Genomic DNA, 15,728 nt, shown 5'->3' with positions numbered 1-15,728 from the left:
GTCACATCCTCCACTCAACCAACAACTGGTCTCCGAAGACAGAACACCTTTATTGATAATCCATTTCATGGATTTACTGACACTACAACTACACATTATGGTGCCGCGCCAGAAACCAACAGGCCCTCACACCCTTTGCCTCCACCTCCATCGCGCATCCAACCACCTTACCCAACTGCGCCACCAGCTCCACCACCGCACCTTGTTAGCACACTCCCAAACAATGTTCCTTCTACTGGTCCACCAAAATCTACTGAAATGCCTCCTGTTTTGCCAGTAAAACCTGCTGGTCTCACTAGGCCTCATCCTTCTGTGATTACTACCCACTCTCAAGCGCCAGTATCCAATAGCTCATTTTCTCAGCTGGGCGTTGTGGTTGGAACAACCGGTCTAAAGAACTTGGGAAACACTTGTTTTATGAACTCTATTATCCAGTGCCTGAGTGGAACAATTCCACTAGCGCGATATTTTATTTGTGAGTTTATAAACACGTATATATGTTAAGTTAAACAATAACTGACAGAATTGTATCTTAGCTGGAACTTATAAAAATCACATCAATGGCAAAAACCCACTGGGCACAGGAGGTGTATTAGCAAAAAGCTTTGCTGAACTTTTGAGTGTGATGTGGAATGACAACTACAACTTTATATCTCCTGTAACATTCCGAGTAAGTCTTTTATTTCTTTATTTCCTCAGTTCACGCAAGGTTTTAATAAGAAAAGGAAATTTAATATAAGCTAACTTTTCGTTTCCTATTTTCTATCAGAAATCCCTTATTAAATTTGCACCCCAGTTTTCTGGTACTGAGCAACAAGATTCCCAAGAGTTTTTAAACTTCTTGCTCGATGGTCTTCATGAAGATGTTAATACTGTCATAAGGCGCCCATCACCGACTTTGGAAAGCCCAGAGGAAGAGGCCGCCTTTGAAAAGTTACCCGATTGGAAGGCCAGTGGAATAGCATGGGAAAAATACTTGGCTCGCAATGCTAGTTTGATTGTTACTCTTTTCCAAGGACAATACCGAAGTCGATTAAGATGTTTGTCATGCAATACTGTAAGTAGTATATATGTATTTCTGAGTATTATGGATGTATTGGCTTATTTTAAAATCGTTTATGTAGACATCTACAACCTATAACACCTTCATGTCACTTTCATTACCAATACCAGCTAAACGTAGTGGCCCTCCAAGTGTATCTCTTTTCCAATGCCTGGATTATTTTGTCAAAGAAGAAGTTTTAGAAAAAGACAATGCATGGTAAATACATATGCACATGTGTGTCTAGACAAAAAGAAGAAGAAAAGGAAAAACTAATAGATAATATGTTTTAGGAACTGCCCAACTTGTAAAAAACGTCGTCGTGCCACAAAAAGCCTAACTTTATCCCGTCTTCCTGATGTCCTTCTCATACATTTGAAACGTTTCTCATTCGATGGACCCTTTAGAGATAAATTAGAGACCATGATTACATATCCACTAAAGTAAGTTAATCGTGTATAGTTTAATATAATGCGTACAAACTCATTAAACATGCTTCTAGAGGACTTGATCTTTCTGGATATGTGCCTAGTACAATGACAGATCCATCGCAGGAGAGACCATCATTCAATTATGACTTGTATGCTGTATCTGTAAGTAATGCTTTTTTTTATATCACATGATTACTAAATGCATTTATGTACATATGTATGTAGAATCACTATGGCTCACTTACTGGCGGACATTGTAAGTAATACTATTACTTGTGAATGAGATGATCTAATTAACTATTGTATGTATTTTTGGTTTATTCCTTCAGATACTGCGTGTGTACGTAACAAGTACAGAGACCAATGGCATAATTTTGATGATACTCGATTTTCTGTCTGTGATGAAGACAAGGTTATGGTATGTTTATCCAATATATATATATATAGCTATACAGAACAAACAAGTGTTTAAACCAAATTAATTTATCTTTTTATAATTATTATTATTAAAAACAACAGAGTCGAGCAGCTTACAACCTATTCTACGTGCGATCAACAGTACGATAAAGAGCCAATATCCATATACATCTTTCTGTATTATTTTTTTCTGATATACACTATAACTAATGTTTCACACATGAAAATAAAAATAAAAATACACCCCTTCAAATCTGAACAGAAAATAGCCACAAGAATTCATTATTTATGTGCAAAGCATTAATAAAAATAGTGGGATTATTTTATTTTATTTTCAATAATTAATAATGTTTTTTGCTGAAAAATGCCAATAAATGCTGAGCCTTGCAACAAGAATCTTTGAATGAAAATCTGACACGTATTTCACTACAATATATATATGGTAGAATTATTAAATATTCTGCTGTTATATAAACTGAGTGAACTATACTTTCTTTGACTTAATCTTAAGTAGATATCTTAAATAGCTTTATACTAGAATAGCTGCCGCAGTATGTAGTAGATAATTATAGCACTGTTTTTTTATATAATATTCTCCATACTTACGCCTTCTAAATCTTCAGATCTTGCAACCTGGATTTGAATCTTTCTGTTCGTGGTCTACATCCCTTATAAGGAAGGTATAATCACTCAGAGCCTTAAGCAATTTTTGAAGCTTAATTTGTAGAAATCTTAGTGGGTGCATAGATTTTTTGAATTGTGCACAAGCAAACATTGTGTAATGTTTTGTACATTTTTTTTCTAAAGTGTACAATCATAAAATGCAGTACTATTTTTCTATGGTTTTCAAAGCTGCGCCTTCTCTATTTATTTATTTTTCAGTTAAAAAGCTGGGTCCAGATCACGACAGAGAATCTTTACTTTGCCTGTAATTATGCCCGAATTACCTTTTGAAGTCCTCAGTGTCATCTCAAAGCACATCAGTAAACAATGCGCAAGCAAATGTTCTGTAGTGTGTAAATCTTGGAGAGCTCCCTTCCAGGAGAGATTGTGGGATAATATTTATCTCACCAACAGTGAAGATTTCGACAAATTTTATTACCATTCGGCTGGTCCTCACAGCCTTTGCTTCTATGTACACGAAATTTACCTTGCTGACAGTTTCTGTATTACTGATATTCAACTTCTTGCTCTGCAAGACCGTTTTCGAAACTTGAGGCGCCTCCATATTCGCTCGTATCAGCTAAGCACCAACATATTCAGTGAAGATACCGATTGGACCCTTTGGAATGTTCTTGAGGATATCGATGTCGTCATTCCGAAGGTGGATTCAGACAAAGAGCTATTTAGTATCCTCCAGGTTCTGTCTCTCTTGCCTAATCTTAAAACTTTGGCGCTTAGAGGTCCCATTAGTACAAAATCAACGTACACATGGGAAGACCTTGATAAAATTCATAGTTTTTTTCCCGAACTGGAAAGTCTAAAAATGGATATTCTGTTTTCTGTGATCCATGTACGAGATCTGGAGGATATCAAGACAACGATGCCTGCAAAAAAAATTAAACGGATGAATATTAACATCCTATACACCAAACCATACTGGCTGTTCTACTTTGCGTGTAAATATCCATCCCTGCAATACATCGAGTGGGTTGAGAACAAGGAGAACTCTTCTGAAGAGAGCTGGAAAAATGCACTTGTCGTGTTTTCCACCCTTTCTACAGCTTTTACACATCTCAAAAAAGTTGTGCTAAATGGTACAGGAATAAGAGGAGTTCCAGCCGACACCAAATTCTGGAAAGTAATGCACATCCTCAAAGTGCCTATCAAATCTCTGTGGAATGAAGTACATTTGAACTACTATCGTTGGCCGAAACCAGAAAATTCCCTTGAAGAGAGTATGAGCGTTTGTTCAAAGACCATCGAAAGCTTTTCGTGTAAAGTCTTTGAAGAACATCCAAGTATTGATGGTATATCTGTGACATTTGACTTTTGCCCTCGACTTGTTTCATTAAACCTTGTAATGGAACCGAAACACATTTCTCTTGACACGCTTTTAAATCAATGTCCAGTATTGAAGACACTTACGCTTAAATGCAAATACCTCTATCGATTGAATAATACAGAAGTTTATGAATCAATTCTAGAAAATGCTCATGGGCTACAAGCAATCACACTTTTGAATACCAGAACAAATCCATCTCTGTACAAATATCTTTCATACCGGTGTAGGAATTTGAAGAAAATGCGATTAGATTGCTCTAGTATCAGTGGACCCCTTTACCCTTCATCAAACAATATTCGTATCGACATGCCCTACACTGATTTCCGAGTATTACAATTTATTAACGTGAGCTTCTTGGCATCAGAACCTAAATACGAAAAGTCCGTCACCAAAGGTCCCAGAGCTCGTTTGCTGGACTATCTTATCCTTGACCAAGAGAGTGAAGAAATAGATAGAACACCTGAAAATCTACCTGGTCAACCGCTTGGTCTCACGAGAGGAAATCAAAGGGCTTCAAGATCACAGATTAATTTCTACTTGGGTCGTAAATACACAGAGCCTAACAGTATTCTTAAATGGTTAAATATACACGATACAAAACATGCCTTAAAAAATATAAACCCTCTACGGCCTATTAGTAGGGTTTATAATTTAAGCGCGGCATCGAAACGAACGCAAGAAGACGACATGTCAGACGAATTTTGGAAAAGTAAATTTACTGAAGAACATGTTCTTTTACGCTGTAAAGGTTTCCAAAGCTATAATGTCAAGGGACTTCAAGGGAGTGAGTGGTATTGATGCGTTGATAGCTATTGGTTTCCGTTTCGACCTTAGAGATACGTAAAATAAGTAAGTGACAGTGTAACACAAGGTGGCTCGAGTATATACACGATTGGAAGAGAGCAACCGAAAAGAAGTATGGCTCCATAGTCGGGACGTATAAAGACTCCACCATTAATCTCATCTCCATTTTACCTTCTCCCCCTCTGTTATAAGTTGTAAAAACCCCTATTTCAGTCTTTATTTATCTATCCTATTATTACTTATTCCATCAATTACTATGGCAACATCATGCACTTTGTCAAATCATTACTACTCGTATTCTAATACACTTACACCATACATACTATATATACTCAATACTACAAGCTATGCTGATACTTTACTATATCATTATAATGTCTTATTATTTTTCTTTCTTGTATATTAAAAGCAATAAACCTCTATCAATAAACAATGTTCGATGTCGCTTTTACTTTTTTGTCCTAATACCAGTACTATGAATCATATATATTATTAGAAAGAAAGGGAAATTCTCTGCATATGACTTATATTTGGTGTCTATATTTTTAAAACAAGTTAATGAATTACTCTTGTACAGGTAACTTACGTTGTAATTCTGTTTCTAATTGAGATGAGCAATAGGGACAAGCAAAGTAGCAAGAACCTTCCTTAAATTGGCTGGATATTTAAAAGAGAGGTCTTAATGTCTTTTTGAAAGGCATTAATGAAGTAGTTTACTGACTAGAATATGTTTTCCTTTGAAAAGAATCTAATGTCATTCTCTAACATAGCAATTGAACTATTTTCTAATTTTTTCACTTTATTTCTTAAATCACAGCAACCAAGAAAAATGTATAATAATCATTGAAAATTAAATTGCTATTTAAATAAAAAAAAAAGGATAAAAAATTTATTTTTCTTCTAAATAAAGCGTTAACTGTATCAAAAACATCAGATAATTCAAAGAATTTAGCAGCTTTGAAAATCTTGGAAACTTTAGATTATAAGGGCTCTAAGGGCAATAGTATGCCCAATTGAAATAAACAGTGGAGAAGTAGCTAAGGTTAGGGATCGAATGTCACACAATATAGCAATTGAATTCACACAAGATAACTTTTAACTATCAAGACAGTTATAGAAATTTGAAAGGCTTTCATAAATTTAGACAAATTGATAGTACAAATGGGTAGTGAATAATTAAATTGATAACAGTATAAAAAACATATAAGAAACTTTAGAAAGAAGTATTATCATAAATGTTAGAAGATGAGTATACAGTATATGAAGTAAAGAAAAAAGATACTAAACAACTAGTGCAATTATTGCTATTTTATTTGAACCAAAGTTTTCAATTTTTGTATGGGTTATGTTTGTTTTTGTTTTAGTATCAAATATTTAAATAAATTGTGACAAATAGTTTTTTTTTTTCTTTCTTAGAATAGTATGGTTATCTTTTCTTAACCTGTCTCATTGGGGACAACCGGTCTACCTCGTTTTAGATAAAAAGACACCAGTTTTGGATAATTGGATTAAAGTTGTCAAGAATTTAAAGTTGATTGATAAAGACGCTCTCAAAATTTATTTAAAGAAAAAGATAAATTGAGCTGTTGGGAAAAGTTGGCTTTTCTTTAACTAAAGTGGTGGTGTTTGGCTTTAGATAAATTAAAAGTTTAATCACTGTTGAAGATGCTTTGATATTCTTCTCCTTTTTTCAACCTTTTGTTCCTCAAACTGCACAATATTTAAACAAAAAATTAATGATATTCTTGAGAGTTTGAAATAGATAAAAAAAAGGCACGAAGAACAAAGTAAGATACAAATTTATTAGAGTTGGACAGCAGAATATTAACCTATACTAGCTAAAGTCAAAGGCAAAGATTGTGGTAAACTTGACCATCACACAAAGAGAGGTCGTATATGTAAGAAGTATCAAAATAATTCAATACAAGGTATCGTTTATGGAATTGTTTAAATTGAGAATGCTAACAGAGAATTATTTGGTTAGTTAGTACAAGTACAAAGCGCAGTCGCAAACAAGATAATAGAACAAAGCTTGCGAAGTGAGCAAAGTATAAGTAAGCCGACGAATACCAAGATGCTAACAGAATTGTCTGTTTAAGCTGCAAGCAGCCTGACAATAACAATTCAATGTCAAAAAGCTGTCCAAACCATAAATTGACAAAAGCTAAAGAAATGAAAGGTTTGCTGGGAAACACTACTACAATGACTAGAAAAATAAAGCCGGCGATAATATTGAGAAAAGGTACCAAAGAGATAAGTGTTGACAAAGTACTAAAAGTATGTAAGCATTTTCGCAACATAGTCATACGTGCACAGTTATTTGTAAATTATTACATAATCGTCAATTCTGATCGCCCTATTGGTAAAAAGTCTTTCACTCAAAACTGCTGGTACAGAATAACACAATTGGTTACGAAAAAGACGCCAAATCTAAAACACCTCCCAAACAATTATCGACATTAGTTGGAAAGCTTCTCGTAACAATTCAATGTTTATTATGGAATTAAACAAAAGGTAAACGGCTATAGTCTTTGTGTCACTGCTGCTTGTGTCGAGTTGGCCACAGCATAAAGCAACAATATCATCTAATGTTTCAAATTTGGACTAGAATTGTATACTCTACATGAAGTCATGAAGAAGTTTGAAAAGGTACACAGTATTTATTTAATGTTAACTTATTTATTTTTAATCAGTATAACGTATATATCCAGATGAATATGGCCTCAAAATAGATAGACCAGTGGTTATTATCATAGAGCGCTTAGCATTACTCTTTAACAGTTATTATAGCATTATTGAAGTTTTAAGTGATCATGTATAGAAAAAAAAAGAAGAGTTGAATGATGCTTCTTCGTGTGTAATAGACCCAAATTGAGAACAGGTGTTTTCACTTGCTTAAAGTGATGGCGAAAACTTCCGTCAGGTGAGACGATGCTCTACAAAAGAATACTATACGTACACATGGTCTATAAGGTACACTCAAAGAGAAAGAAAAAGAATGATTGCGGAAGATATGAGCACTACTTTCTTGAATACTCCACCAGCAAAAACTGTCAGTATTTTTTTACTTACTTGCATTATGTCACTTACAATTTTTTGCACCTGAAGAACATACTGCTACATAGAAATATCAAGAGTGGAGAGCTGGTTAAACTCCCTAATGTATACTAGATGAAAAAACTTTAGATACTTTACCAGCAAAGAACCATACGAGCTTAGGTCAATGCTAGGCTTTTGTAAAGAAAATCAAATAATTTATATATATACTTTTTAGATATTTTGTTCAATAATATCTCATATTTATTTGTGCGTGCTTTTTGAGTTACGAAATATATTTTGTGAATTTAATTGGAGAATGTTTGTGAAAAATATATTGACAGCTTAAGAATTTATTTATTTTTTGAAAACACAATATTTAGAAGCGATTTAATTTTATTTTTAAACACCTAATATTGAAAGATAGATATAGAGTAAAAAGAGAGAAAAGAAAGAAAAAAAGAAAAAAAAAGAAAAAAAAAACTCTCTTAATCATTTTATACAATGTCTGAATATTTCGAACGATTTGGAACCCTTGTTGGAAATTTCATAGACAGAAATCCTTCTGCCGCAAGGGTCACTCTTACTGCCGTAGCTGCTTCTGCCTTAACTGCCTCTACAATCCTTGGCTACCAAGCAATCAAACGACAATCAAAAGCACGCGATCTAAAAAATGATCTCTTGACAATCAATCTTCCCCAGACTAAGCTCAATGCATTTGGAATAGTCGACAATGGTTCAGAAACAAATTTCCACATCCATGACCAATCATTGATTGATGAACAACTTGCTCGTAATATCGCGTTTCTCGGTCACGACAAAGTTAAAGAACTCCAACGAGCTCATATCGTGATTGTTGGTGCTGGCAGTGTAGGATCCTGGGCTGCACTAATGCTCTTACGCTCTGGGATTCAGCACATGCGTATTATTGATCCCAATCCCATCACCCTGGGTAGCCTCTCTCACCATGCAGTAGCCGAGTCGGCAGATGTTGGTGTGGCAAAGGCATTGGTACTCAAAAAGCACTTTAAGAACATAGCCCCCTTTGCAAGACTAGACTGTAGAGTGGAAAGATTGACAAAAGAAAACATGTATATTCTCCTGGCGGGTAAATTGAACAACGCATATCCGGAATAATAGGCTGAGACATTTTGGTAGGTAACCCGGCTTATGTGGTGGACACACTTGACCGCGTAGAAGACAAGGTAGAGTTGATCAAGTACTGTCATGAGAAAGGCATCAAGGTTATCAGTGCTATGAGTGCTGGTGGAAAAGCAGATCCGACACGCATCGCAATTCTCGATATTAGTGATACAATGGGTAATCTTTCTTTTTTCTTTTCCATTATCCTTTATTAACTCATGCATTCATTAGAGGATCCCATGTCCCGTGCTGTGAGACGTCGCTTAAGACAGCTTGGTGTAGACAGAGGTGTACCTGTAGTATTCTCAACTGAAAAGCCGCTGCACATCACAGGAGATAGTAAGGAATCAAAAATAGTATTGAAAAAGAAAGAAGGCTTTGTACATTTACTGAATTAATGCCAAAACAGAAGAAAAAATTGAACACTTCCCCGACTTTCCAACCCGAGTATTACCTTCCTTGGGTACAATTACCAGTCAGTATGGAATGGCCATTGCTACATATATCATCCTCCGACTGTCAGACTTTAGTGCCTACGAAGACCCTTCGCCACGTCTACGAGATGGAGTCTACAGCCGCATGCTTCGTGATCTTGAGACCCGAGAGTCTGTGAGATTCAACAACAAGTAAGATGTGAAATAATAATATGAAACTGCAATGTTTATTTAATTATGAAATACTAGGTCATGTCCATTGTCAGTTCAGGACGTAGGGTATATTTTTGAAGAAATGTGGCAGGGTAAGAGTGTGTTGTCTGGACCACAGGATCGTGTAGCTTTAGTGCGATGGGATACTAGTAAACCCCTTGGATACCTGAACACAGTCTGTATGAACAAGAACGAGGCTAGAGATCATGAAGCTCTTCCTTTGGGAGTAGATCTGTTAGAAGAGTATGGAAAAGGTAAGATCTATCAAAGTGTTAAACGTAGACTGAAGTGTGGACTTTAGATGTGGTTGAATTTGTAAATAAGCGAATCGAACAAGAAAGACGGTTTCAAGCTCTCTTTAATGCTCAACAATAATATATATCTCGTATAAATAAACATAAATCCATAGAGTCTGGTTTAAAGCACATAATATGGAAAGGGCCATATGGGTAGATATGGAAAACTATTTATTTGGAAACGGCCAGCTGGGGATTGTGTCTACCTCAGTACGAGCTTTTTGCCATGCTTCTTTGTTCTAGTAGAATTTATAAGTTAGAAACAAAAGGACATTAAGGTGACCACCACAAACCTTTTGACAATGGCGGATATGAGTTTTTGCGTAAACTAGTAGCATATCACGCAAATCTTTTGCCTTTTGGCGCTGAAATCTAATAAGATCTTCATCGATATTTGCTGATGCCTCTAATAAATCATCGCGAGTCAATTGCAGTGCCTCCTGAAGCTATAAACAATAATTAATATACTTTGTTACATGGTGTTTATTTCTTACTTTTTCGATCACGTCTTTTGTTTTCTCGATTTGGTTACGTCGTGTAGTCTCTGGATCCACATCAAGTATGCTACTAAATGTGTTCCCTACTGCACTGAAAAATTGAAATGGTTTCCCTGACCATTGTCGTTTGGGTCTTATTTTATTGCGCTGTAGTACTGGGGAGTAATAATCTTCGGGAGAAATATCTTCTGGGGTTATTGTGGGTGGCTGATCCGCCTCTGCTTCTTCTGTCGTCATGGTTTGTTGTAAGCGCTCGGAATCTTCTTCAATTCTTTGGAGATTATCATATGCTTTTTGCTTGCTTGCCAGGACACTCTCTATGAGCTCTACTTGTGCGTGCTTTTGAGACCTAAACCTAAGCACTTGCTTGACGATGTGCGCAAGCTGGGCGTGTTCTTGGATTGGCTCCGAAAATTCGCCTTCCAATGAAATAAACTAAAACAATTCTTTGCTTAAATTATCCCTTTCATAAAATTATTTATGTTTATGATGCTCATGTTTGTTTATTTTTGTATACCATTTGATTTGTCTCTGCACAAGAAGTTTCGACTGCAAACCCTATTTTCCTGATAGCCTTTGATACTTCTTTTGTTTCATTCAAGCTCAATTGACCGTAAGCTGCTCCTTCTTCCGCATAATCACTGACAAGTTCTGAAAAATGAATTAGAAGCGTATTAATCACTATTCTCTCATGACACACCTCCTAGACGACGAATCACCTTGCGCTGACTTTTGTCTAGATGATTTGTCATATAATTAGCAATACGGAATGTTGTTTGTTCAATTTGCTCGAAACGTGGGTCAGGGTTCTTCAAAGTATATGTGCTTTGAGAAGGAATTAAGTTTACAGGAAGGATCTTGATTTGGTTATCCTGCTGCTTTCTTAAAACCATCATAAGCAAGTTCTTGGGAAGTGTGGACAGAGGTGGTGAACGAACAACATTTGTCTAAAGGCCACATTGTCATTAGTGATTTCTTTTATGATTATTTTACTATATTTCATATACAGCGAAGACTTATTATCAAACAACAATACCCATATTTTGGTACAGTCAAGAAAATCGTGAAACACATGATCTCGGCCTAACTCTGGGTGTCTGGCTACTTTGTTCAAGAATGTCTGTAACATTCTCTTTCGTTTCTCTACCATGGATAGGTCATCCTTGACTCGTGTTTGAACTGCAGCATATGATGCTATTTGCTCAAATATTTGTACAAAGATGTTTAGTCAAGGCACGCCTCGACAAAATAAATTGACCTACCTAATGAGTGCTTTTCGGGAATAGGAGGTACTATAATAATAGGATGCAACTTTGATAATGATCTTTGTAATGATTCAAAATCACTGTATCGATGTTTTGTTTCAATATCCTGTTGTCTGTGTCAGAGATTCCGTGCAAAATACAATATTCCAACATACTTTATTAACTCCCACACGGATGTGATAAACTATATAACTTTTTGCAGCTGGAGTGTCGGCCTGTCTAGTAGCCCCAGTAATGAAGATGTAATTGTTCCCTAGGCGGATTGCTCGATCAATGGCACAATCGCATGAGCTTTGATAAGAAAGTCTGTGGGGGTTCTTTGAAATGCTCATTTCTAAGAATAATTGGCGCAGTAGCAACAAATGTCAAAAATAGACGAGGTCAAAAGGGTACATTATGAATATGCAACGGCAAAGGAGTCACGCAGACATAACCTTACTTTTGTTCCATATTTTGACGGGACTTTCTGCGAGAACTTTGATTTGACCAAAGGCACGCATTTTTCATCTACTTTATTTCATTTCTGTTACTATCTTATTTTATTAAAAGCGAGCTAGATTGTACACTAGCTAGATTAAATTTATGTGCATAGGTTAGAAGCAGTTTAAACAAGTCATATGTGTAGAGATTTTCTTTAGCAGTAAATTTTTGGTTATATCATCTATTTTGCATGAGACTGTTAGGATATTTATATATATATATAATATTTAAAGTAAATGAAACCTTCTGGCTACACTCTCAGCAAGTATGAAAGTGAGGCTTATAATTATATATAACAAGTACGTATGGAATGCATAATCGATTATAAGTACCCACGGATTTTTTTATTGCAACAGAAAAGTTTATTATACTACTCACAGAATTTTATTATGCAGAGCAAATCGCTATCGATAACAGAAAATGCTCTTTATTTTAACGTGGTACAAATTGTCATGTATACCTATTATATTCTGTTTTTGTAGATTATTCAAGAATTTGTTCTTCAAAAAAGAGGGATAACCTTTTGAACAAATATTGTTCACGTTTGTCCAATCATTTTCATTTAAAAAAAAGAACAAATAAAATTTACTTTTGGGCAAAATGTATCTGTCTACCACTATAATTCATTTGATAGACCAAAAAACCAAAATAGGGAAGGAATAATTGCGACTTCAAAGAGGCACCATATCTGATGTGTCAAAAAAAAATCATCCTTAATATCAGGATCTTCAACTTTCTCAATGTATTGTCCTATGTTTCTATCGTTCAAGTCTACAGTAGTGGAGGGTGTAGTTGTTGGTAGATGTAAGACCAGACTTGCAAAGTCAGTGGTAGGGATATGGTTGCTCCAGTAATGTTGGTAAAAAAATCTATGTCTGAGGACCAGCTGCTAAGCGTTACAATCTCATTTACAGACATTCATCTGTTCATTTCCAATGAGAATACAATAGACTTGTGGTAATCCAGACGCCCGGCTGTTGGATTTGTGACATATAAGAACATATTCATATTGGGATAGTTTAGCAGCTATCATCTTGTCAGCATATAAAATATATATAAACGATTAATTTGGTCAATAATTATTACAGCTAGTACTGTAGATAATACCTTAAAGATCGTTAAGATAATTATATCATACTGCCAAATGAACTGTGTCAAAGCTACATAAAGCTAATTTAGTAGGAAATTTTAAAGCTTTAGTGTAAAAGAGAAAAGAATAGTCAAGAGCTAAAGAAGTACGATTTATGACTTGATGCCATAATTGTAATACCGATAACTAGTTAAGCATTAAATACTCTCTAATAATCAAATATATTAAATGAAGAAATTCTTAAGAACTAAGACATAATAACAAGAGCAGATTGTGTTTTCTTATAAAAGAAGTCATTTTTATTTCTGAATTAAAAAAATTATATACATTATATACATTCTCAAAATATCACTATACATCTCTATTATTAATTTTATTATCTTGTTCTGAGTGAAACTACTTTTATTAAAAATTCTAAAAGTCAACTATGAGAACAGTTAGAAAAGAAGATTAAAATTATTGCAAAACATACTGAAAAGATTTGTTTGTTATAAATATTAAGTGAATTGAAACAGTAAAGAAAACAAAGATACTAGCAAGGGGCGAATTTAACAGTAATGATGAAGTTCCAAAAATTAAAACTTGACAAATAGCTTAAGATGGTAAAATAATAATAATATCTAACTACACTTCAACCATTTTATTACTTTGTATCGGAAATACTACTGGCAATGACAAGATGTTTTATCTTAAAAAGAATTATTACTGATTGCTTGTGAATTTCGATTTCAATTATGTGTCAGAGTTGACTTTTTAGGATAGAAGATCTTGACTTTGTCAATTGTTCTTTAATCTATGTTTTAGATGTTGGAAATGAGAAGTATACTTGTAGAGATATTACTAGAGAGCTACCATCTAAGACATATTACTGTAGCTATTATTTTAATAAGAAAAAAACAATCCTCTTGTATAAATAGTCAAGAATTACATTTAATAGAAATCATCTTTATTCTTAACTTAAAAACCTGCCGATCCCCAGTGGTACTGATTTTGCGACTTAGTTACAAGAGCCAGAAAAGAAATATCAGATCGAGACTTGACAGGCCTTTTACTGTAACAAAGTCAAAAGGTAAAACCCACTGGGGATCAAGGAGTACACGTAAAATCAAAGAGAGGATAAAAGGTACTTTTTATTGATATGAATTGAATTGTCTTATATAGTTTTCTAAACTAATACTGCGCATTATCCGCAGTAGCTATTATATTATACTTAAATAAAAGAAGAGCCATTATACTGCGGTTAATGCTCAGGAAGATGTTACTGCGCATAAAGAGGTACTGTGGTTAATCATCATCAGATTTTACGGATTCATCAAAATAATGTCCGACAGACATACGACAAAAGTTAATTCAACAAAATAAGTGTGAGACTACCAGGGGTCGAACCTGGAATCTCCTGATTCGTAGTCAGACGCCTTGTCCATTGGGCCATAGTCCCACTTGATATTTTAACGCAAGTGTTGTAAAATTTTGTAGCATTAACCAAAAACGTATATTTGCTTGATGTGACGTCAACTTATGGACAGACTATTAAGTTATGGACAGTGCAAAGTCGTGACCCCATCTCCAGACACAACAAAATCCGATTTCTTGGATTTATTTTATCTCTCCCTCTTTTTCCTTTTTTCTTGTTATCAACATTTAAATTCCTGCTGGACTTTAAATGCTTTTCCCCTTTTTTCTATTTTTTCCTTGATTTTTGTGGTGATTCAGACACTTGGATGTTGGATTTATCACATATAAAAACATATTTGTTGTGGTGGTTGAAGTTGAAGAAGTTTTTAAGAGGAAAAATTGAAGATTTGAAATTAGGAACGAAGATTTATGAGAACTTGTGTAGGTTTTATTTATTGAGAAAGATTTTGTATCAAAGTTTGACCAGGTTCCTACACTGAACTACTACTGCTATTTATATTGTTTTGGATTGGGAAAATTATATGACTGGGGTCAGGTAATCAATCCTATCTGAGCCTTAATCAGAGTAACGTGATCTTGGGATAATTAATGTATGATTAATTATATCAATGTGTGTAGTCCCAATGAAGCATTAACATTGAAAGTAAATGTGTTTATGAGTTATAATTATGCTTATAATAATTCACTGATGTATCCCATATTATGGTGATATCATCATATGAAATATAATCATTATCATGCATGTTAAACCTGTGTGTTAAATAATAAAGTAATCGGTAGACATCTTTGACTGGAATAGCTGAGGCCTTATATTATTTCCTTCAGACTTATTTTCAATTACAGCAGTAGTCAATACTCATTTATAACAGATGTGATATAGCTAAAAAAATTAAAAAGAAATATATTATAAAAAAAAGAAAAAATATGTAGTTAATAACTTTTGTAAAGTAGTATTTGAGAAGAAGCATTACATCTAGTATATAGAAATAAAGAATATAAATAAAATAAAAGTTTTCAAAAGATACTGTTGTGGGGAGAAAATAAAGCAAAATATAATATAGACGAAAGAATTTGTGAGAAATTGTGTAGGTTGTTTATTTCAAAAGAAAAGTAAAGAATGATCAAATTCGATTGTCTTTCTATATGGAACTATCTACTA

At 34.4% G+C, this 15,728-nt stretch overlaps 5 protein-coding genes and 1 non-coding gene across 6 annotated transcripts; 4 read left to right on the top strand and 2 right to left on the bottom strand.

Annotated features, from left to right (window-relative positions):
- Positions 1-417: 417 nt before the first annotated feature.
- On the top strand, positions 418-2,150 carry PHYBLDRAFT_129602 (hypothetical protein; the record flags this gene model as incomplete). The annotated part of the gene is made up of 9 exons (XM_018429295.1): positions 418-475; positions 537-670; positions 770-1,057; positions 1,125-1,261; positions 1,336-1,485; positions 1,545-1,635; positions 1,699-1,729; positions 1,803-1,891; positions 1,993-2,150. 9 exons carry the CDS (start codon positions 418-420, stop codon positions 2,038-2,040), a joined length of 1,026 nt encoding a protein of 341 aa, XP_018299158.1. The 3' UTR covers positions 2,041-2,150.
- Positions 2,151-2,824: 674 nt separating this feature from the next.
- On the top strand, positions 2,825-5,716 carry PHYBLDRAFT_161753 (hypothetical protein; the record flags this gene model as incomplete). The annotated part of the gene is made up of 2 exons (XM_018434457.1): positions 2,825-4,679; positions 5,610-5,716. The coding sequence occupies 2 exons, from the start codon at positions 2,825-2,827 to the stop codon at positions 5,714-5,716; spliced, it is 1,962 nt and encodes a 653-aa protein (XP_018299157.1).
- Positions 5,717-6,826: 1,110 nt separating this feature from the next.
- On the top strand, positions 6,827-7,520 carry PHYBLDRAFT_72942 (hypothetical protein; the record flags this gene model as incomplete). The annotated part of the gene is made up of 2 exons (XM_018442745.1): positions 6,827-7,061; positions 7,411-7,520. 2 exons carry the CDS (start codon positions 6,827-6,829, stop codon positions 7,518-7,520), a joined length of 345 nt encoding a protein of 114 aa, XP_018299156.1.
- A 788-nt stretch (positions 7,521-8,308) lies between these two features.
- Positions 8,309-9,814, top strand: PHYBLDRAFT_98368 (hypothetical protein; the record flags this gene model as incomplete). The annotated part of the gene is made up of 5 exons (XM_018444049.1): positions 8,309-8,843; positions 8,882-9,055; positions 9,110-9,217; positions 9,288-9,504; positions 9,562-9,814. Coding segments are annotated over 5 exons (1,287 nt in total), but the record flags the coding sequence as incomplete, so codon positions are not given.
- A 174-nt stretch (positions 9,815-9,988) lies between these two features.
- PHYBLDRAFT_105035 (hypothetical protein) lies at positions 9,989-11,915 on the bottom strand (the record flags this gene model as incomplete). The annotated part of the gene is made up of 8 exons (XM_018427878.1): positions 9,989-10,060; positions 10,115-10,267; positions 10,316-10,753; positions 10,836-10,969; positions 11,019-11,265; positions 11,355-11,512; positions 11,581-11,689; positions 11,748-11,915. The coding sequence occupies 8 exons, from the start codon at positions 11,913-11,915 to the stop codon at positions 9,989-9,991; spliced, it is 1,479 nt and encodes a 492-aa protein (XP_018299154.1).
- A 2,603-nt stretch (positions 11,916-14,518) lies between these two features.
- Positions 14,519-14,591, bottom strand: PHYBLDRAFT_t6. Its single transcript has one exon. It is a non-coding gene; the product is annotated as a tRNA-Arg (tRNA).
- Between the last annotated feature and the right edge of the window lie 1,137 nt (positions 14,592-15,728).

This window comes from Phycomyces blakesleeanus, assembly GCF_001638985.1.
Source record: "Phycomyces blakesleeanus NRRL 1555(-) unplaced genomic scaffold PHYBLscaffold_1, whole genome shotgun sequence".
Classification (NCBI taxonomy): domain Eukaryota; kingdom Fungi; phylum Mucoromycota; class Mucoromycetes; order Mucorales; family Phycomycetaceae; genus Phycomyces; species Phycomyces blakesleeanus.
The sequence above is the reverse complement of the archived record's forward strand: the minus strand, read 5'-3'. Positions and strand labels throughout refer to the sequence as shown.